Below are 24,485 nucleotides of genomic sequence, written 5' to 3' on the forward strand. Positions count from 1 at the left end.
CGTGAGCGACCACGGCCAGGGCCCAGCACGCTCTCGCCTCACAAAGGCAGGCGGCAACCGCCAGCGCTCTCAGTGCTCCCAGCGCTTCAGGCTGGCTTGGGCTCAGGTCCTGTTGCTTCAACCCCAAGGGCCCCTGGCAGCGCCACCGGCCTCCCTGAGCCCTGATAGGTCCATCACTCTCCATGGCGGGCCAGTTCTGCCTCCCGCTCGCCCCACGCCTCTCCTCCCTGATGCCCTTGAAGCCACAATGCGGAGACCTCCAAGTGGGCATCTGCGTGGCGATCAAGCGCAGTGACAGGCGGATCCACCTTGCTATGGTCACAGAGATAAAAAGAGAAAATGCTTGGATCACAGTTGAGTGGATAGAGAAAGGAGTCAAAAAAGGAAAGAAGGTTGACCTAGAGACCATATTCCTGCTGAATCCAGCGCTGGCCTTGGCTGAACACTCCAAGCAGTCCAGGCCATTGTCCCCCTTTTCTCTAGCACCATCCTCTGTCATTGGAGACCGGCGTCTGGCCACGAGGTGGATGGCAATGATTCCCAGGAAAAACGAAGCACCCTCAGGGGACAGCCCGTCCGTAGGGATCCCCAGCAACCCTTGTCTGATGAAGCTGAAAAAGTCGCCCTGTGTACGAGAAATTGAGAAACTGCAGAAGCAGCGGGAGAAGCGCAGGAGGCAGCAGCTAGAGATTCGTGCTCGACGTGCCCTGGATGTCAACACCGGAAACCCCAACTATGAAATCGGGCGCATGATCGATGAGTACCGCAGGCACCTGGACAGTAGCAAGGTATCTGGCCTGGAGCCCCTGGAAGACCATCGGATCTGCGTGTGTGTGCGGAAACGACCTCTCAACCAGCTAGAGACCACCATGAAGGACCTGGACATCATCACCATCCCCTCGGATAACGTGGTCATGGTGCACGAATCCAAGCAGAAAGTGGACCTCACCCGCTACCTGGAGAACCAGACCTTCTGCTTTGACCATGCCTTCGATGACACAGCCTCCAACGAGTTAGTGTACCAGTTCACTGCCCAGCCGCTGGTGGAGTCCATCTTCCGCAAGGGCATGGCCACGTGCTTTGCCTATGGGCAGACAGGCAGTGGGAAAACGTACACCATGGGTGGAACCTTTTCGGGCAGGGCCCAGGATTGCTCTAAAGGTATCTATGCCCTGGTAGCTCAGGATGTCTTCCTTCTGCTCAAAAACCCTGCTTATGAGATGCTTGACCTCAAAGTCTTTGGGACATTTTTTGAGATATATGGGGGTAAGGTGTATGATTTGTTGAACTGGAAGAAGAAGCTGCAAGTTCTTGAGGATGGCAATCAGCAAATGCAGGTGGTTGGGCTGCGGGAACAGGAGGCGTATTGTGTAGAGGACGTGCTGAACCTGGTAGAACTAGGGAACAGCTGCCGGACTTCCGGACAGACATCTGTCAATGCCCACTCTTCCAGGAGTCATGCAGTGTTTCAGATCATCCTGAAGTCACGAGGGAAACTGCATGGCAAGTTTTCCCTCGTTGACTTAGCTGGAAACGAAAGGGGGGCAGATACTGCCAAAGCCAACCGGAAGAGGCAGCTGGAAGGGGCTGAGATTAACAAGAGTCTCCTTGCCCTCAAGGAATGTATTCGGGCTTTGGGTCAGAATAAGGCTCATACCCCATTCAGAGCCAGCAAACTCACACAGGTGCTCCGGGACTCCTTTATAGGCCAGAACTCCTCCACTTGCATGATTGCTACTATCTCTCCAGGAATGACCTCTTGTGAAAACACCCTCAACACTTTAAGATATGCGAACAGAGTAAAAGAATTAACTCTAGATGTACGGCCTCCCCATCGTTGCCTCTATCCCCATGAACATGAGGCAGCAAGGATGTTACAAAAACACAATAGGAATTCAAAAATATCCCTTCACAGGAAAGAACTTATTAAAATGCCTAGTGAACGGAGGGAGGAGTGCGGAGAGATTGATGAGGAAGTTGAAACGTTATCCACTCCATCAACGGAGAATACAGTGACCTCGTGGAAGGAATCCAGCCAGTGGCCCAGGAATGTTCAGCAGTCAGCTGATGGAGTAAACAATGATGTTGATTTTTGCATTTTCCAGTTGTTCTCCATTTTGGATGAGAAAATCTCTGTTTTAACTGAGATCCAAAAGAAACTGAAATTATTACGAGCTGACTTCCAAAAGAAGAGCAAGGTAGAGTGAAGGCCATGGGAAGAAATCAGGTTTGAAATGATGCTGGAGTTCCTACCTCATCTATAAGGGAAAATTGTCTGAATTATCTAGATATAAAGATCCTCCTGGAAAGCTTAAAACATCTTAAAGTATGATTGTCGGAAATGTGCCCTTCCTTTTTTCTTTGTGTTTTTGTAGCTCTTTTTCATTCTATAGGACAGTAGCTCTCAACTGGGGACAGTTTTGCCCCTGAAGGGACATTTGGCAATATTTGGAAACATTTTCAGTTGTCCAAACTGAGAAAAGGGTGCTACTGGAATGTAATGAGCAGAGGCCAGAGATGCTACTAAACATCCCATAATACACACTACATACAGACCTCTGCAACAAATTATTATCTGATCCAAAATGTCGATAGTGCCTAAGGGGAGAAACCCTGCTGTAGGAAAACCTAGCTGTGATTAAACCAGATATGCTAATTTTGTGACCAGGAAGGCAAAATAGTTTGGATTCAAATGACTATGGTGGGGGCAGTGCAACGGTGGCTCAGTGGCAGAATTCTCACCTGCCATGCCGGACACCCGGTTTGATTGCCTGCCCATGCAAAAAAAAACAAAAACAAATGACAACGGTGGGAATACATGATTGGGCATGCAATAGATCTAATAACACCCTCTCAGACGTCTTTTCTGTTATATTTCCATGCAGGTACAGATGGCTTCTACTATTCAGTCATACTTGGGGGAAGGGGGTGGGGAATTTTCTTGAGATTCTGTGAGAGCTGGGAATTGAGGAGATTTGTCTGTTTTTGCCTTTAATCTTTGAATTGAAAATTTAAAGTACTGTGCTTCCTGGGAGTGATTAAATAAAGAATGAGTGTATGTTTAAGGTGTGTGGGTGTGCATGTTGTATAAGCAGAGACTGTGCTACTATGGAGTCTTTTGGTTAATTTCTTTTTCCCTCTTTCTTTCCAAAATTGTGTACTTTGCATGATTCACATAAAAAACCTTCTTGCATCAAAATTAGGGCAAAGAACAAGTCAGCAGTAGGGAAACCTCAGGCCAAAAATTGGTGCATCCCCTAAAGGCTACATAGGGAATGTGGGAAACTTCCAAAGGCTTAGATCGATTGGATAAGGAGAAAATTTTCCTGATTGAGGACCACAAAGTCAATCCTTCTTGGGTAGGGGGAGGTAGAGAGCTAACCTGTTATGCACATCCAAAAATAGTTAATAATGTAATACTCATCTACCTTCAGCGAACAAATATAAAAATGCTAAAAGGAAATTGAAGGATCTTTTGGTTCCATGTCTGGTTGTTCTAAACACATCTCTAAAGAATTAAAAGTGGAATGATTTGCAAAGCAAGTGCATGACAGATTGGGAAAATATGGGGCCACACAAAGTAGTCTTCAAATGCCCCTACTACCTTTGCAAATGTGGCCCATGCTTTTCAATTTTGGCTCTTAAACTGTAAAGACCAAAAACTATCAGTGTAAAACAATCAGCACCATTATAAGCATGTAATCTGATTATATTATGGTCTATAATTTTCCTTCTGCTTCCTGATTTTGATAAAGTTATAAAATTATTAAAAAGAAAAGCTTTGGAAGTCTTTCCCTTTTTTAGCACAAAATGATCTCTCTTTAAATATGAGATTTTAAAAATTATTTTTGTTTATTTATTTATTTATTTGGGTGTTTATTTATTTATTTGGGTGCATGGTCCGGGAATCGAACCCCGGTCTCCCACATGGAAGGTGAGCATTCTACCACTGAAACACCCCATGCACCCATGAGATTATTTTTTATCTTGATAATGTTTGCATGTGATTTTAAAATGTATGGGATTAAGATTTTGGCCTGGGTTCCAGTCCCAGCTCTATTATATAGATATTTGTCATTTTAGGCAATAACAGCCTTTTTTAATTGTTACCTTCTGTATGAACAGGGCAAATATATTACTTACTTCAAAAGGTTTAAAGATGGTTTCTTTGTTTTTGCCCCTTTTCCATCTTCCTTTACAATTACTATGCACATCGTATTATCGTTATCCTTACTGTACCATCACCACTGCTGCTGTCATATACTCCCCCAGCTACAAACATAAGTTTGGGTAACCTATGAGGAGTTTCATCATTCTCTTATCAACTTTTTACCTGCTATTTTTTATTCTGTAACAAACTATTAAAGTATAATCCATGCAGTGTATGAATCTTAATTATTCAGTTCCATGAATGCTTACAAAATGTAACCACCACTCACATCAAGGTAATAGAACATGGCCAGTGTTCCAGAAGCCTTTTCCTGCCCTATTGCAGTCATTATTCTCCCCAGTAAAGGTAAGGGCTATTCTGACTAAAATCACCAGACATAAGCTTTGCCTCTCTGTTTTTTTTCTCATGTTAATAAAAGCAAATACTACATTCGTTTTGTAACTTGCATCTTGCTTGTTTTGATCAAAATGATCACGCATAGCTGTGAGGTAGTCCACTTCATGAATACTCCATAATTTATTGTTGATGATTTTTGGGTTATTTCTGTTTCAAACAATTGCAAATAATAACCCCATGAACATTTTTATATCCTGTCCCTCAATGCACACTTACATGCACTTCTGCATGCCTAGCAGTATGGAACTCCTTGGTCTATCATATGTGTATGCTCAGCATAATACATCATGCTAAAGAGTTTCCAAAGAGTTCATGCCTTTTTTACACTACTAACAGTATTTCAAAAGATCCCAGTCCTCCAGATATTTACCTACCCTAAGTATTGTCATTAAAAATATTCATGCATTCTGATGGCTGTGAGACATATTTCATTATGGTTTTAATTTGCTCCTACCTGATGAGTAATACTGAACACTTTTTCCTATGCTTATTGGCTATTTACATACTTCCTTTTATAGAGTATATGAGTTCTTCAGATATATATAGATATTGCAAATATCTTCTCCCCATCTATGGACTGCCTTTTCACTTTCATAATGGTGTATTTTGCTGATCAGATGTTTTAAGTTTTAATGAAGTTCAAGTAATCTATTTAAGAGTTAAACCCTATTTAAGAAATCTCTGCCTACCCCAAATCATAAAGCTATTCTCCTTCGTTATCTTCTACAAGTTCTGGTGTTTTACCACTCACCCATCTGGAATTGATTTTTGCATAGAGTCAGGTGTAGGAGGCAAGGTCCATGTGGTGTGTGTGTGTGTTTTAATATGGACATACAAGTGAATCAGAACTATTTATTGCAAAGACTATTTTTTGCCAATACAATATATTATCCCCGTTGTTATAAATCAGATGAGCATAAGAACTTTATTCTGTTCACTTGGTGTGTCCTTTCATAAATATCATGACTATTTTATTTGATGTCTTGATATCTGAAAATATAAGTTCATTAACTTTGTTCTTCATTATCGCCTTTCCTATTCCATGTCTTTTGCATTGCTATGTATATTTAAGAATCAGCTTGTCAATTCACACACACATGCACAAATGCAAACACGCATAAACACATTTACTGGGGCTTTGATTGCATTGCATTGAATCTAGGAATTAATTTGGTAAGAACTGAAATCTTTATAATTAGAGACTTCCAGTCCACAAATATTACATATCCTTGACTGTCATTTTTCTCTATTTAGTTTTCTGTTAATTTATTTCATTAATCTTTTGTAGTTTTCTGTAATAAGTTCTTGCATGTTTTTCATTAGCATTATTCCTAGATAATTTATTTTTTCAATAATCTATATCACTTTTAAATTTTAATTTTCTAATTGTTACTAATACATAAAGATAATATTGATATTTATATATCGACATTTTAAAAATTCTTTTGGAGTCTCTAGGTGCAGAATCTATGGGCATAATGAAATTCTTTTTTCCCCTTCCAATCCTTAAGACTTTCATTCATTTTTATTGCCTTATTGCACTAACTTTAGGACCTTCAGTACAATACCAGGTAGAATACGTGATAAAGGAATTGTTTTGTTACCAATATCAGAGAACAACCATTTATTCGCCTCGAGGTATTTGCTAATTTCTCTTGCAATTTCTTCTTTGACCCACTCGTTGTTTAAGAGTGTGTTGTTGAGCCTCCACGTATTTGTGAATTTTCTGGCACTCCGCCTATTATTGATTTCCAACTTCATTCCTTTATGATCCGAGAAAGTGTTGTGTATGATTTCAATCTTTTTAAATTTGTTAAGACTTGCTTTGTGACCCAGCATATGGTCTATCTTTGAGAATGATCCGTGAGCACTTGAGAAAAAGGTGTATCCTGCTGTTGTGGGATGTAATGTCCTATAAATGTCTGTTAAGTCTAGCTCATTTACAGTAATATTCAGATTCTCTATTTCTTTTTTGATCCTCTGTCTAGATGTTCTGTCCATTGATGAGAGTGGTAAATTGAAGTCTACAACTATTATGGTATATGAGTCTATTTCCCTTTTCAGTGTTTGCAGTGTATTCCTCACGTATTTTGGGGCATTCTGGTTCGGTGCGTAAATATTTATGATTGTTATGTCTTCTTGTTTAATTGTTCCTTTTATTAGTATATAGTGTCCTTCTTTGTCTCTTTTAACTGTTTTACATTTGAAGTCTAATTTGTTGGATATTAGTATAGCCACTCCTGCTATTTTCTGGTTGTTATTTGCATGAAATATCTTTTTCCAACCTTTCACTTTCAACCTATGTTTATCTTTGGGTCTACGATGTATTTCCTGTAGACAGCATATAGAAGGATCCTGTTTTTTAATCCATTCTGACAATCTATGTCTTTTGATTGGGGAATTCAGTCCATTAACATTTAGTGTTATTACTGTTTGGATAATATTTTCCTCTACCATTTTGCCTTTTGTATTATATATATCATATCTGATTTTCCTTCTTTCTACACTATTGTCCATACCTCTCTCTTCTGTCTTTTTGTATCTGACTCTAGTGCTCCCTTTAGTATTTCTTGCAGAGCTGGTCTCTTGGTCACAAATTCTCTCAGTGACTTTTTGTCTGAGAATGTTTTAATTTCTCCCTCATTTTTGAAGGACCATTTTACTGGATATAGGAGTCTTGGTTGGTAGGTTTTCTCTTTTAGTAATTTAAATATATCATCCCACTGTCTTCTAGCTTCCATGGTTTCTGCTGAGAAATCTACATATAGTCTTATTGGGTTTCCCTTGTATGTGATGGATTGTTTTTCTCGCTGCTTTCAAGATCCTCTCTTTCTCTTTGACCGCTGACATTCTAACTAGTAAGTGTCTTGGAGAATGCCTATTTGGGTCTAATCTCTTTGGGGTGCACTGCACTTCTTGGATCTGTAATTTTAGGTCTTTCATAAGAGTTGGGAAATTTTCAGTGATAATTTCTTCCATTAGTTTTTCTCCTCCTTTTCCCTTCTCTTTTCCTTCTGGGACACCCACAACACGTATATTTGTGCGGTTCATATTGTCCTTGAGTTCCCTGATACCCTGTTCAAATTTTTCCATTCTTTCCCCGATAGTTTCTGTTTCTTTTTGGAATTCAGATGTTCCATTCTCCAAATCGCTAATTCTATCTTCTGTCTCTTTAAATCTATCATTGTATGTATCCATTGTTTTTTCCATCTTTTCTACTTTATCCTTCACTTCCATAAGTTCTGTGATTTGTTTTTTCAGTTTTTCTATTTCTTCTTTATGTTCAGCCCATGTCTTCTTCATGTCCTCCCTCAATTTATCAATTTCATTTTTGAAGAGGTTTTCCATTTCTGTTCGTATATTCAGCATTAGTTGTCTCAGCTCTTGTATCTCATTTGAACTACTGGTTTGTTCCTTTGACTGGGCCATATTCTCAATCTTCTGAGCATGGACCGTTATCTTCTGCTGCTGGCGTCTGGGCATTTAGTCAGATTTCCCTGGGTGTCGAACCAACAAGGTTGTAAGATTTTTCTGTGAAATCTCTGGATTCTGTTTTTCTTATCCTGCCCAGTAGGTGGCGCTCGTGGCACACGTTTGTCTCACATGTTTGGAAGTGATCCCCCCGGTCACCGATATCCGCGGCCTGGGGATTTCCGATACAATTCTCTCAGTTGGTCTGGGGGGCCGCGCCTGGTGGGGGCGTCAGCCGCCGCGGCTTGAGGGGACCCCGTGGCTCCTTTATTAATTCCCTTATTGGTGTTTGGTTGGACCCAGTCCCTGCCACTGTTGGAAATTCCCTCCTCTCCCTGGAGGGGTGTCAGTCGCCGGCCGCAGCGGGCCCGGGGAATTCGCCACCGGACCAGGAAGTCGCCTGTGGGGGAGGGGCGTCAGTCACCAGCCGCCGCGGCCTGGGGAATTCACCACCGGACAAGGAAGCCGCCCGCGGGGGAGGGCCACCACAGCTTGGGTAGCCCTCTGATCCGAGACTCGTAGCTGGTCAAGGACGCCGCCCGCAAAAGAGGGGCACCGACCGCCGCGTCTTGGGAAACTTGCCTCTCTGAGACTCTCAGCCGGCCCGGGAAGGAGGGAGGGAGGAGCTCCAGCCGCCACAGCTGCCACTGCTCGGGAAATCGCGTGCCGCTCGGGGATCTCACCGCAGCCGAGTCTCGCAGTCAGACTAGCCAGTCCAGACTGGGGTACGCTGTGTGTCCATTACCTTGTCAAAAATCAGTTGGACATAAATGTGAGGGTTGATTTCTGACCTATAAATTTGATCCCATCAGTCTATATGTCTGTCCTTGTGCCAGTAACGTGCTGCTTTGATTACTGTGGCTTTGTAATTCGTTTTAAGATTAGGATGTATGAGCCCTCCAACAACATTACTCTTTTTCAAGATGATTTTAGCTATTCGGGGCTGCTAAAACGGGAGCTGTTCTGCACTGATTCTGTTCACCTAGAAGTTGCTCTGGTGGAGGATCTAAGACGCACATACCTTACTAAGCTGCCATCTTGGCCCCATTCATACCTTTTGCATTTTGAACCATGTGAATATGTACTCCAGCCATCACAGAGTAGTTGAAGTGCTCGGCTGCAGGATCAAGGTTCACAACTTGGATGGATCGGTTGAGGACTTCACAGTGTTGGATCATGGTGGCACAGTAGGTGCTCTCCGCCGCCTGACGCACACGTGCTGACGGGGAGAGGAGAGGGGAGAGCCGCTCCTCACACCTATCATGCCGGGGCTCCGGGAGGAGATGCCGGGCCAGGGTCCCGCGTCCGACTGGACCAAGTGCGGCTCCTCTGCAGAGCCGCCCGTGGTGGCCGGGACCAAGGGTGGCTAAGGCGGGTAGCCTATAGTTGATTCTTGAAGATGATTGTATAACTATATAGCTTTTTAAACTATCTTTATAGAGAAATCTTCATACACATACAATCAACCCATAGTATACAACCAGTTGTGTATTCATCACCATGGTCATTTTTAGAGCATTTCCATTACTCCAATGATACAGCTTTTATGATAAGACTGTGTGATTGTGAAAACCTTGAGACTAACATTCCCTTTATCCAATGGATGGACCAATAAGAAAATAAGGGCAAAAAGAAATAATAAGGGGGATAAGGGCTATAGGATGTTTTGGGTGTTCTTTTTTATTTTTATTTTTTTGGAATAATGAAAATGTCCAAAAATTGATTGTGGTGATGAATGCACAACTATACAATCATACTGTGAACCACTGATTGTATGCTTTGGATGATTATAGATATGTCAATATATACCTCAATAAAATTGCATTAAAAATAAACCTCTAACAGATATGTGTATTCTAAATATTCTAATTATGTAGGATATAATTTTGCTTTCATGATAAAGTTATTGGAGTCACAAAATTCTTAATTTTTTGAGATCTCATTTATTTATTCTGTTGTTGCTCATGCTTCAAATGTAAATTCAAAGGAACCACTGCCTAATGTAAGGTCCTGAAGATGTGTCTCTAAATTTTCTTCTAGAAGTTTGATATTTTTGGCTCTTATATTTAGGCCTTTTGTCCATTTAGAGTTGATTTTAATATAAGGTGTGAGTTAGGGGTCCTCCCTTTTCATTTTGCAAATGAGATCTAGTTTTCCTAGCACCATTTGTTGAAGACATTATTCTTTCCCAATTGAATAGTCTTTGCCACCTTGTCAAAAATCAGTTGGACATAAATGTGAGGGTTGATTTCTGATCTATAAATTTGATCCCATCAGTCTATATGTCTGTCCTTGTGCCGGTAACATGCTGCTTTGATTACTGTGGCTTTGTAATTCGTTTTAAGATTAGGATGTATGAGCCCTCCAACAACATTACTCTTTTTCAAGATGATTTTAGCTATTCGGGGCTGCTAACCCTTCCATATAAATTTGATGATAAGCTTTTCTATTTCTGCAAAGAAGGTTGTTGAATTTTGATTGGAAATGTGTTGAATCATAAAATGCTTTGGGTAGAATTGACATCTTAACAGCATTTAGTCTTCCAATCCATGAACACGGAATGCCTTTCCATTTATTTAGATCTTCACTGATTTTTCTTAGCAATGTTTTGTACTTTTTTGTGTGTGGAAGACTTTTACATTCTTAATTAGATTTATTCCTAGATATTTGATCCTTTTAGTCACTATTGTGAATGGAATTTTTTTCTTGATTTATTCTTCCAATTGTTCATTGCTTATGGATATAAACACTGCTGATTTTTACATGTTCATCTTGCAACCTAACATTTTGTTGAATTTGTTTACTAACTCTAATAGCTTTTGTTCTAGTTTGCTAGCTGCTGGAATGCAATATACCAGAAGTGGAATGGCTTTTAACAAGAGAAATTAAAGAAATTGCTAGTTTACAGTTCTAAGGCTGAGAAAATGTCCCAAACAAAACAAGTCTATAGAAATGTCCAATTAAAGGCATCCAGGGAAAGATACCTTGGTTCAAAAAGGCCGATGAAGTACAGGGTTTCTCTCTCATCCGAGAAGGCACATGGTGAACACAGTCATGGTTTCTCTCTCAGCTGGAAGGGCACATGGCAAGCAAGGCATCATCTGCTAGCTTCTTCTCCTGGCTTCCTGTTTCATGAAGCTCCCTGGGAGACGTTTTCCTTCTTCATCCCCAAAGGTCACTGGCTGGTGGACTCTCTGCTTCTTGTGCCTTCTCGTTCTGCTCTGCTCTCTCAATCTCTTTCTCCAAAATGTTTCCTCTTTTTTAGGACTCCAGGAAACCAATCAAGACCTACCCAAATGGGTGGAGACATGTCGTCGTCACCTAATCCAATTTAACAACCACTCAAGCAAATCACATCATCCAGGGAGATGATCCAATCACAGTTTCAAACATACAGTATTGAACAGGGATTATTCTACCTCTATGAAATGGGATTTTGGTTAAAACATGGAGTTTCTAGGGAACATCCTTTCAAACCAGCACACCTTTGTTGTGCATTTTTTTGGAATTTCTCTATATAGGATCAGATCATCTGCAAATAATAAAGTTTTTAGCTCTTCCTTCCTAATTTGGTAAATCGGATACCTTTTATTTCTTTTTCTTGCCTAACTGCTCTGGCTAGCACTTCCACCACAATATTGATTAATAGTGGTAAAAATGAGCATCCTAGTATTGTTCCAGATCCTAAAGAGAAAGCTTTCATTCTTTCACCATCAAGCAGGATGTCAGCTGCGGGCTTTGAATATGCAACTTTTTTCATGGTGAGGAATTTCCTTCAATTCAAAGTGCTCTAAGTGTTTATATCAAGAAGCTGTGCTGGATTTTGTCAAATGCATTTTCTGCACCATTTGAAATGATCATGTATCTTTTTTCCTTTTGTGATAATGTGGTTTATTACATTAATTAATATCTTATGTTGAACCACCCTTGCATACCTGGGCTAAATCCCACTTGCTCATGGTATATAATTCTTTTACTGTGTTTTTAGTATGGACTTGGTTTTCCAGTATTTTGTTGAGCATTTTGTACCTATGTTAATAATAGGCATTGGTGTATAGTTTTCTTTTCTTGTAGGGTTTCTTTATCTGGTTTTGATATGAGGGCTACGTGGGCCTTCTAGGATGAATTAGGGCATATTCCTTCCTCTTCAGCTTTTTGGAAGAGTTTGAGCAAATTAGGAGTTTCATCTTCTTCAAAGGTTGGTAGAATTCCCCTGTGAAGACATCTTGTCCTGGGCTTTTCTTCATTGGGAAATTTTTGATTACTGATTCGATCTCTTTAATAGCAACTGATTTGTTGAGATCTATTTCTACTTGGGTCAATGTAGACAGTGAGTGTATTGCTAAGAATTTGTCCATTTCATCCAGCTTATCTAATGTATGACATACAGTTGTTCACAGTATTCTCTTATAGTCCTTTTTATTTTTTTTTTGGTCAGTGATAATGTTCCCCTTTTCATTTTTGATTTTGTTATTTCTGTCCTCTCTTTTTTTCCTTTGCCAGTATAGCTAAAGGTGTGCCAATTTTATTAATCTTTCCAAAGAACCAACTTTTGGATTTTTAAAATTTTCTCTCTAGTTTTTTGTTTGTTTTCTATTTCATTTACCTCCTCTCTAATGTTTTCTTCAGTCCTCCTTCTTGCTTTGGGCTTAGTTTGCTCTTCCTTTGCTGGCTCTTCCAGTTTTGAAATTAGATCTTTCATGTGAAGTCTTTCTTCTTTTCTACTCTAAGCATTTGGAGCTATACATTCCCCTCTGAGCACTGAGTTTGCTGTATCACATAAGCTTCGATATGCTTTATTCTGATTTCCATTCACAAGATATTTCCTAGTTTCACTTCTTATATATCCTTTAATCTGTGCTTTTATTTAATTTCCACATATTGTGAATTTTCAATTTCTTCCTCTGTTATTGATCTCTACCTTCATTCTGTTGTGGCTGGAGAATATACATTTTATGATTTCGATATTTTTTAAATTATTGAGTTTTGTTTTGTGACCTAACATGTGGTCTATCCTAGGGAATGATCAATGTGCACTTAAGAAGACTGGGTTTTTTGGGGGTGAAGTGTTCTATACAGGTGGTAGGTCTAGTTCGTTTAGAGCATTATTTAAGTCTTTTATTTCCTTATTAATCTTCTGACTAAATGTTCTCTCCATTATTATTATTTTATATATACAATGTATTTATTTTATACATATACTTACCTGCACAATGTACAGAAAATACAACAATGATGAATATACAGAACACTTTCTTAAGACTTCTTAGGAGCAGAGGGTTTTATTGCTGCAGTTCAAAGAAAAAAATGTTATATACATGAAAGCCAAGATAGAAACATTTTAAGTTAAATGGCAACCTTGTTTAAAAGTTTTGGGCCTATTATTGGATTTTCGGCTTTATGTTAAATGAGATTTAAAAGATTGCTCATGAAATAATTTAAACATTTTCAACATCTTCTCATAAACAGGTAAAAGACACCTTTAGTACTTTAAAATGGTTACAGCAATCCAGTTTAATTTTAAGGGCTCTAATAGTACATGTGACTATTATGCATGCACAGTGTGTCATTTACACTCTCTAAATAGTGATGATTGTAGTCTCTAGTTTGTAGCACTGCTCCGTGTTTTCCTTGTGATGAAGTGGAATGCTTGATTACACCTGTAAAACGTTGGGATAACAGCATGTCTATGAAAGTATAAAATCCGATTATCTAAAATAATATGACTATCAAATTTCCAGACAATACATAATTTATAACTGAATTTGTATATCCAGAAGCCTTTTGAGTGTTCTTAAAATTATTAAAAAGTACAAAGTATATTTAGCATTAAATGAAAACAAGGAACTGAAAAATATAACCACCGTAGTGGCTGGAGTTCAGTATCTAGTTTAACAAGATTTCTCAAAAGCATCTACAATTTCTTACAACATAGTGGAGATGAGTTTTCCTTAGTGTAGGCTCAATCCTATGTTTTCCTGCAGAATGATTAAAAGAGAGGAGTGCAAGAATGAAAGGCACAAGTTATACACAACAACCGGTTTAAGGAGCTGATTTATCATTACTTTTTATGCATTTCCATTTTAGCACCAATAGAAAGTAAGAAGTAGAATGACATACCAAACAGTACAGTACAATTATACTGGCATTTATAATTATCTAAATGGGTACATGTCTTTGTTTAACATTGGCATTGATTTGCTATTTACAGTAGTTTGCAAAATTACATTATGTAAAGGGAATGAGGTTGTTTCTAAGGTTAACTTCTTAGCATATATACATATTTCATCTGCAAAAATATTCGAAGGATCTGAACTAGTATAGTGACAATAATACTGAAACATAGTGTAATCAGTGGTACCAAAAGCACTGATAATATGAGTCATCATCATCAAGATAACCTCGGTGAATATTGCACACTTCTTGTCAGTTGTTACCTTGACTTTCATATATAACTGGAAAAGGAATCCTTTATGGCTTTTTGATGTACCACTTATTTGAAGAAAGACTATTAATAAAAAGTTCCTTAATAATAAAAAAGACTGTTGTTGAACATGAGGCTAAGGTTTCAAAATCTGTTTTCCTGTATCATCACAAGACATATTATACCCTGCTAATACAGTTTGACATTGAGCAGCTATAATTGACGGTGCAACTACTCTCTTATATATTTCAGCAAAGAACAAGCCTATCAAAATGATGCAGCTAATGGCAGAAAAAAATGGATGATTCCACAATGAAGTGAAGAAGGATACCTTTGGTGTCTCAGGATCTATTAATCAGTTTCATGAAGCAATAACTGTACAGACAGAAACCATTGTAAGAAGCATTCTCCAATGCCTAGTGGCAGGTTGCAAACAATGAATATACTCAGTAAGTCTTCTCTCAAAAGCCTTGAGATCTTCCGCCTGCCCCAGTACATTCATATCCAGTGGTAGCTCTGGTCACTGCCTTGGTATAATAAACATCGCAGCTCTATGGCCCCCACTGGGTCAGCAGCACCAACTCTCACCCCCTCTATCCATTTTTGGATGTGATGTATTGAAGTATCCTATTATTAATGTGTAACAATCAATTTCCCCCTTCAAAACTGTCAGTATTTGTTTCATATATTTTGGGACTCTGCTGTTAGGTGCATATATGTTTATATTTGCTACATTTTCTTGTTAACTTGTCCACTTTATAAGCATATAATAACAAGAAAATGTACTGTTTTTTACTTAAAATCCATTTTATCCAGATTAGTATAGCTACCCCAGCTCTCTTTTGGTTTCTGCTTGCATGGTATATATTTTTTCCATCCTCTCACTTTCAACCTTCCTGTATCTTTGAGTTTAGGTGAGTATCTTGCAGATAGCATATAGTTGGGTCTTGAATTTTTATCTGGTAATCTCTGACTTTTGACTGGAGAATTTAATCTGTTTACATTTAAAGTTACTACTGATAATGCAGGACTTTCTTCTGTTGTTCCAATGTTTAGTTTTTGTGTGTCTTATACTTTATTGTCCCTCAATTCTTTTGTTAATCCTACTTTCATATTTATTTATTTTTGTGTGTGTTGTACCATACTGAGTACATTACATTTTCCGTATGGATATATTTTCATCTATTTTCCTTGTGAATATTGTGGGGTTAAAACTTAACATCCTAAATATATAACAATCATATTTGGTGTGACTCCAACTCCAACTTAACTTCAATAGCATTTACATATACTTTTCCTATACCCCTCTGCTCCCCCCATGTTTTTTGTGCTTGTTATCATTTATATCTTTATATACTCTATGTCCCCAGCCACAGATTTATCATTACTTTTTATGCATTTCCATTTTAGCACCAATAGAAAGTAAGAAGTAGAATGACATACCAAACAGTACAGTACAATTATACTGGCATTTATAATTATCTAAATGGGTACATTTACCTCATTTGATAAAGGTCTTTATTCTTTATGCCACTTTGAATTACTGTCTAGTGTCCTTTCCTTTCAGTCTGAAGGAATCCTTTTAGCATTGCTCATAGTGTAGGCTTACTGGTGATGACCTGCTTCAGTTTTTTTTATCTGGAAATATCTTAATCTCTCCCTCATTTTTGGCTGAAAGTCCCATTGGAGATAAAATTCTTGGCTGGCAGTTGTTTTCTTTTGGCATTTTAAGTATTTCACTCCACTGCCTTCTTGCTTCCATGGTTTCTGATGAGAAGTCAGCACTCAATATAATTGGGGCTCCCTTGTACATAGCACATTGCTTTTCTCTTGAAGCTTTCAGAACTCTCTCCATGTGCTTTGCATTAGATAGTGTGATTAATATGTGGCAGGGTATATTTTTATTCATGTTTATACTGTTTAGTATTCTCTGGGCTTCTTGAATGGGCATATTCATGCCTTTACTACATTTGAGAAATTCTCTGTCATTATTTATTGAAACATTCTTTCCACTCCTATCTCTCTTTCTTCTCCTTCTGGGACTCCTATAATATGTACATTGGCATGTTTGGTGCTTTCCCAGAGGTCTCTTAGGTTATTTTTGCTTTTAATAATTCTTTTTACTTTCTGCTCCTCAGTCTGACTCATTTTTTTAAAATTTTTTTATTAATCAAAAAAAAGAAAAGAAATTAACACAACATTTAGAAATCATTCCATTCTACACATGCACTCAGTAATTCTTAGTATCATCACATAGATGTATGATCATCATTTCTTAGCACATTTGCATCGATTTAGGAAAAGAACTAGCAAAACAGCAGAAAAAAATATAGAATGTTAATATAGAGAAGAGAATTAAAATAATAATACTAATAATATATATATATATATATATATATATATATAAAGGAAAAAGAAAAAAAACAAAAACAAAAGATACAAACACACAAACAAACAAACAAAAAACCATATTTCCTGTGCAGCTTCATTCAGTGTTCCAACCTAGTTACATTACACTTAGGTATTATTGTGCTGTCCATTTTTGAGTTTTTGTATCTAGTCCTGTTGCACAGTCTGTATCCCTTCAGCTCCAATTACCCATTATCTTACCCTGTTTCTAACTCCTGCTGGTCTCTGTTACCAATGCTATATTCCAAGCTGATTCTCGAATGTCGGTTCACATCAGTGGGACCATACAGTATTTGTCCTTTAGTTTTGGGCTAGACTCACTCAGCATAATGTTCTCTAGGTCCATCCATGTTATTACATGCTTCATAAGTTTAGTCTGTCTTAAAGCTGCATAATATTCCATCGTAGGTATACGCCACAGTTTGTTTAGCCACTCGTCTGTTGATGAACATTTTGGCTGTTTCCATCTCTTTGCAATTGTAGATAATGCTGCTATAAACACTGGTGTGCAAATGTCCGTCTGTGTCTTTGCCCTTAAGTCCCTTGAGTAGATACTTAGCAGTGGTATTGCTGGGTCGTAATCCATTCTGCCATTCTATGTCTTTTGATTGGGAAATTCAGTTCATTAACTTTTAGTATTATTACTGTTTGGATAATATTTTCCTCTACCATTTTGGCTTTTGTATTATATATATCATATCTGATTTTCCTTCTTTCTACACTTTACTCCATACCTCTCTCTTCTGTCTTTTCGTATCTGACTCTAGTGCTCCCTTTAGTATTTCTTGCAGAGCTGGTCTCTTGGTCACAAATTCTCTCAGTGACTTTTTGTCTATAAATGTTTTAATTTCTCCTTCATTTTTGAAGGACAATTTTGCTGGATATAGGAGTCTTGGTTGGCAGTTTTTCTCTTTTAGTAATTTAAATATATCATCCCACTGTCTTCTAGCTTCCATGGTTTCTGCTGAGAAATCTACACATAGTCTTATTGGGTTTCCCTTGTATGTGACAGATTGTTTTTCTCTTGCTGCTTTCAAGATCCTCTCTTTCTCTTTGACCTCTGACATTCTAACTAGTAAGTGTTGGAGAACGCTTATTTGGGTCTATTCTCTTTGGGGTGTGCTGCACTTCTTGGATCTGTAAATTTAGGTCTTTCATAAGAGTTGGGAAATTTTCAGTGATAATTTCTTCCATTAGTTTTTCTCCTCCTTTTCCCTTCTCTTCTCCTTCTGGGACACCCACAACACGTATATTTGTGCGCTTCATATTGTCATTCAGTTCCCTGATCCCCTGCTCAAGTTTTTCCATTCTTTTCCCTATAGTTTCTGTTTCTTTTTGGAATTCAGATGTTCCACCCTCCAGTTCACTAATTGTAGCTTCTGCCTCTTTAGATCTACCATTGTAGGTATCCATTGTTTTTTCCATTTTTTCTTCTTTGTCCTTCACTCCCATAAGTTCTGTGATTTGTTTTTTCAGATTTTCTATTTCTTCTTTTTGTTCAGCCCATGTCTTCTTCATGTCCTCCCTCAATTTATTGATTTGGTTTTTGAAGAATTTTTCCATTTCTGTTCGTATATTCAGCATTAGTTGTCTCAGCTCCTGTATCTCATTTGAACTATTGGTTTGTTCCTTTGACTGGGCCATATCTTCAATTTTCCGAGCGTCATCCATTATTTTCTGCTGGTGTCTGGGCATTTGATCAGATTTCCCTGGGTGTGTTACGCAGCTGGTTCAAAGCTTTTTCTGTGAAATCTCTGGGCTCTGTTTTTCTTTTCCTGCCCAGTAGGTGGCGCTCGTGGTGCTCATCTGTCTGCACTGCAGTCGGCCCGGGAAACCGCGCGTGGAGGTGGGGGTCGCTGGCCGCCGCGGCTTGGGAGAGTGCCGGTCCTAATTGCCCAGCTGGCCCGAAACGCCAAGCGTGACGGGAGGGCCCCGCTATCCAACGTTCCCAGTCAGGCCGGTGAGCCACGTGCGTGGAGGGGACCCCAGTCGCCAGCCGCCCCGGCCGGGAAAACGCGCGCCCCTCGGGTAGCTCACCGCAGCAGATTCTCCCTGCCCGTTCAGCTGTTCCAGAATGGGGTACGCTGTCTTTTTGGTCTCTGTCGTGACTCCGGGAGCTGTTTCGTATTGTTTCTGTTTCTTTAGTTGCTTTTCTGGAGGAGGAACTAAGACCCGCGCGTCTTACTAAGCCGCCATCTTCTCCGGAAGTCCAGTCTGACTCATTTTATGTGTATTGTCTTGAGTTCCCTGATTCTATCTTCTGCCAGCACCGATCTGCTTTTGAAATCCTCCTGTGCATTTTTCATTTTGGTTATTGTGGTCTTTGACTCCAGTAGTTCTGTTCCTTTCTATCTCTTTACTAAGACTCCAATGCTGTTTATTCATTGTTTTCCTGATATCCTTTAATTCTTCCTCTGTACTTTCCTTCATCTCATGGAGCATTTTTATGATCATTTTTTAAAGGCTATGTTCAATATGTCCACATGCTGAATATTTTTCATTGCTATTTTCCGGATTTTTATCCTTTTCCTTTGATTATACCATCATTTTCTGTTTGCTTGTCTTACTCTTTTGTTGCATACTGTACATTTTAATAATTTAAATAGTTAATTTTGGGGCATAGTCCCTGAGTTGTCTGTTTCTTGGCTATGTATTTAGCTGGTTACAAGAGATTTTCTTGAATTTCTGACCTTTTATCATGCGCGTCTGCCCAAGGCTAATGCAGTGTGCAGGGCTTTTCTTATCTCCCTGGGCTGTTGTCTTGCCTTGGGTATAGACTTGTTAGTTGCTTTGTAGTTCCCCAGTTTACAAAAATTTGGTTATCCCTATGTTTCCCAAGAGATATAGACCTCCCTCTCCCAGGTTTTTGAAGTCAGCAAGCTTTGCCTCAGAGTGTCTACCTCCATGTTGTCTTACACTCTGTTCATTGTCTCACTTTTGCCTGTATGGCAAATTCTGGGAGTAGGGGCACAGCAGAGAGGATTTTCCCCAGTCAGTCTTCATCTTGAGCCAAAACAGGGCCAGGGTGCCACACAAAGGCACAGACCAGCTCCAAAGTGCCCTGGGTAGAGGATCAAGGAAAACTCCAAGAGTTTCTTTCAAAGCTCTCCAAAGCTGAGCTTTCTTGGCCTGCCCAGTAAATGAAGTCCTTCAACTAATTGTCCCCCACTGCCCTAAGGAAGCATAACATCTTCAAGTCTCCTCTGCCATGGTCTTTGTCCAGGGCAGGTTGAAATAAAAGCTGCCACTGCTTCTGTCCAGCGTAGGATAAAACAACAGCCACCCTCTGAGCTGGGTACCAAGTGATCCGAAGTCACTAATCAAAAGTGATCCGAAGTCACTAATCAAAAGTGGCAATCTGTGATTGGCTATACCCACCCCTGGTCTTGGGGAAGATGATGTTTACCCTTTTTGTCACCAGTGAGCTACTCAGGAGATGGACTCTATTGCAGCCTGTCATGAGCATTGGAATGGGCACCAAAAGCCACCATACAGAAAGAGTTACCTACTGTTCTTTGCCATAATTTATCAGCCTCTTCCTTCTGCCTTTCCCTGGATGCTGCATAGTGCTCTTCTGGTCTCAAGAATTTCAAAATGGTTGTTTTCGACAGCTTATGTCTGCTTGCTAGTTTTTCTGGTAGAAGGACTGAGTCTTGTAGTTCCCTACTTTGCCATATTCCCCCAATCCCTCTTGGCCCCCCTTAAAAAATTTTTTTTTTAAAACATAACATACAAACACAAACATTCTTACCATATGATCATTCCATTCTTGGTATATAATCAATAACTCACAATATCATCACCAAGATCATTTCTTAGAACATTTGCATCACTTCAGAAAAAGAAATAAAAAGAAAAAAGAAAGAAACTCATATATATCATACCCCTTGCCCCCCTCATTGACTGCTAGTATTTCCATCTACCCAATATATTTAAGTCTTTGTTTCCCCTATTTTTTTCTATGCCCCTTATCACTCCCTTTCATTGATCATTAGCATTTCAATCTACTAAATTTATTTTAACATTTGTTCCCCTATTATTTATTTTTAATCCATATGTTTTACTCATCTGTCCATACCATAGATAAAAGGAGCATCAGACAGAAGGTTTTCACAATCACACAGTCACATTGAGAAAGCTATATCATTATGCAATCATCTTCAAGAAACATGTCTACTGGAACATAGCTTTACATTTTCAGACACTTCCCTCCAGCCTCTCCAATATACCTTAACTAAAAAGGTGATATCAATATAATGTGTAAAAATAACCTCCAGGATAACCTCTTGACTCTGTTTGAAATCTCTCAGCCATTGACATTTTATTTTATCTCATTTCTCTTTTCCTCCTTTTGGTCTAGAAGGTTTTCTCATTTCCTTGATGCTGAGTCCAGCTCTTGGTTCCTTTTTTGATAGCTCCCCAATCTGGTGAAATTCTCCCTTTTTTCATTTTTTGAACATAAGAATTTTAATGTATCTTGTCCAATAACTCCAAAATCTGGCTCACATGTGGCATGCTTTTACCATCTTTTGCCCCGTTTCTCAGTCTTTTGTTGTGTTTTATTAGCATGTGCAGTAATTTTTAATTGAATGCTGCATGAGCATTATGTATGAGATGCTGAGAAGGGTCTGGGTGATGTTGTATCCCCTCAAAGAGGATTTATTTTTCTTCCATAAGATAGGGGTATAAGGGCATATTACCTTGATTTATTATTCTAATTTACTGTTAATTTTTAGGGCATAGAATATCTAGGGTCCAAACTGAAAATCACTACCTTCTTGGGCCCTTGCCTTCCCCAAACTATGAGCCAGATAAATTATCTACTAAACTTTTAGTATTTTTTCAGCTGTTCTAGCCCTACTCCCCTCTGCCGCCAAATCTTGTTCTGTGCATGAACTGTTTTAAAGCTGACAAATGCCTCAAGAGGAAATTACATGCAGAATTCTGTTGGTAATTGGTAGAGTTGAATTTCAATGTCAGACTCACCAGCCCACCCTTGTGAGATTGCAGCAAGTATCTACCTGACTACTGCTTTTTGTTTGATATTAAAGCTTCCAAGAATCAACAAATTCCACAAAGGGAAGATGTAGCAGTGAACGCAGTTACCACCTCAGCATGTTCCCCTTCTCTCTGTGATTTTATTTAACTGCTTTATTGAGATGTAATCACATACAATTACGCTTTTAAAGTATATAATCAATGGCTTTTAGTATATTCACAGAGCAGTGAATCAATCTCCACATGAATTTTAGAATATTTTCTTTACCCCTGAAAGAAACCTCACACCCCTTAGCCATCACTCCAACCCCCACCCCAATCCAAGCTCTGGACCAACCACTGCTCTGTCTCTACAGCTTTGAGAACTTGACTCCTCACGTGTTGATTGCATTTTTTGTTTTTTGATGCATTGAAACTGCTATATTTTTGTATTTTATTTAATTTTATGGTGCTAATAGTAAGATAATGTGTTACAACCTATCATATCTATTATTGATCTGCACTTGATACCATATTTGTTGATATAAAGTTTTATGCATTCCATATGTGACTTTGTATGGAAACCTCATATCAATAAAATTCCTTTTATAAAGTTCTAATCCATTTTATTCAACTAAGGAAATTTTAATTCTATGCCCACATCTAGCAAGTGAGAGGACAGCACACACACGTTGGTAATAAATAGTATCTATTGTTGGGGAGGTGGGTGCAGAGACTACAGGATAATGCTGAATTCATCATTTGCTACCTGGAGAAGTCGATATTAATGTTTTCTTCCCCTTGTTTTTGCTTATGTGTTGCAAGTTTTGTGATTGAAGAAAATCCTGAGAGCAAATTACCTACAGATTATCTTAACTCTTCCTTCAGAGAGTTATATATATGTGCGTGTGTGTATGCATGTGATACATAATATATTATATATTTGCAAGGATTCATACTTCCAGATCAACAGAATAAAACTTAAGATCTCTGATTCAAAAAAAATTACTTCTTTTTAACTAAGTCTTAGTTATCTTTACTTTTACTGAGTTACAATCTATGCTTAATAAATGTACATAAGTATTTTCACTGATGTTAAAATTGTACAAAGTACTGGTAGTAAAAATGATCTAAAATATGAAACATAAAATCTCATAAGAACATCACAAAATAAAATACTATGTAAATGAAAAAGTTCAGAAAATAAATTAATTGGGGCCCCGTTGAAAGAGAAATCTGACAGTTTACAGAGATGCCCTGACATTAACAAGAATTGTAAAATAAATTATTGCTTTAATAGGATTGTAGGGAAAATGGCAGAGTTCCTAAAGTGGAGAAAAAATAGTTTCAATACTTCGGAAGCAACCATCTGCATACTAACTTGACATGCTAATTATAAGCTTGCTTATCAATTAAAGTAAACTTTCAATATTGTTGTGCCTCAGGTAATAGGGAGGCCCGAGGGAAAGACGAGAGATGGGGGAATGGTCGGTTGATGGGGCAGTCACAACACAAACAACATTTGTCGATTAAGGTTGTTGTCTTATATGGACATGGTTTGTAACAACTACAATCACAACATCAAAGATCACAGATCACCATAACAGATATAATAATAATGGAAGGGTAGTGCGATGGTGGCTCAGCAGGCAGAATGCTCACCTAACATGCCAGAGACCTGGGTTCAATTCCTGGTGCCTGCTCATGCAAAATAATAATAATAATAATAATAATAATAATAATAATAATAATAATAATAATATAATAATAATGAAAAAGTTCTAAACATTGTGAAAATTACCAAAATGTGACACAAAGGCATAAAGTGAGCACATGCTGTTGAAAAAAATGGCACCAGTACATATGCTTGATGCAGAGCTGCCACAAAGCTTCTATTAAAAAAAAAAAGCAATATCCGCAAAATGCAATAAAGTAGTGTAACACAGTAAAACATGGTGCACCTGTACTGCAAGAACTTGCAATTAATAAAACTGTTTTTTAAATACTGAACTTAAGATTTCTTAACTGCAAATTTTCTTTCTGACAATCTGCGATAGATTTTATGCCCTTCTTTTACATTCTATTCAGTAAAAATTATTTTAAACATGTACAAAATAAAACATGATGAGAACCTTAAGTAAATATTTATGTGCTGGTTAAATGAATGAATGGATTATGTTTCTTTGCAATTTGATTACAGAATTAAAATATCATTCTAAGAGTAGGAACATAGTTTCCAACATGTGCTGCTGTTTAAGAAAAAAGTATCCAAATTGTCTGTTATTCAAAGAGTAGGATATTATGTTCAAAGCAAACCTGTCATTTGTAAACTATTTGTGCAATTCATTTTATTCTCCAAAAGAGCAATTGCTGATAGAACACCTTAACACATTATTTTCCTAAAATATGCTTTTTTTTTCTATTCAGGCATTTCCTTTCTAATATTAAATGGAAATAATCTCTGAAATTAAAAAGAAAACAAGGACAGAAAATTTTAAGTGAGTAAATGAGAGACTGAGCCAAATCAATCACTGAGGATAAAAATCACACAGCTGGGCGGCCTTCTGTACTTGTGTGTTTGAAGTGATTCTGAACAAGAATGAAGCTAACAACCAGAAAAACTAAGATACAAAGGCT

At 38.3% G+C, this 24,485-nt stretch overlaps 1 protein-coding gene across 1 annotated transcript; it reads left to right on the top strand.

Moving 5' to 3' along the window:
* Positions 1–30: 30 nt before the first annotated feature.
* On the top strand, positions 31–2,332 carry KIF2B (kinesin family member 2B). The gene has a single exon (XM_077164816.1). The coding sequence runs from the start codon at positions 183–185 to the stop codon at positions 2,205–2,207; it is 2,025 nt and encodes a 674-aa protein (XP_077020931.1). The 5' UTR covers positions 31–182; the 3' UTR covers positions 2,208–2,332.
* The last annotated feature ends 22,153 nt before the right edge of the window (positions 2,333–24,485 follow it).

The sequence above is a fragment of the Tamandua tetradactyla genome, chromosome 6 (assembly GCF_023851605.1).
Source record: "Tamandua tetradactyla isolate mTamTet1 chromosome 6, mTamTet1.pri, whole genome shotgun sequence".
NCBI classification, from domain to species: domain Eukaryota; kingdom Metazoa; phylum Chordata; class Mammalia; order Pilosa; family Myrmecophagidae; genus Tamandua; species Tamandua tetradactyla.

What these genes read in the sequence shown, in the direction of transcription:
- KIF2B (XM_077164816.1), top strand. Translation starts at nt 183, where the DNA reads ATGGCGGGCCAGTTCTGCCTCCCGCTCGCCCCACGCCTCTCCTCCCTG.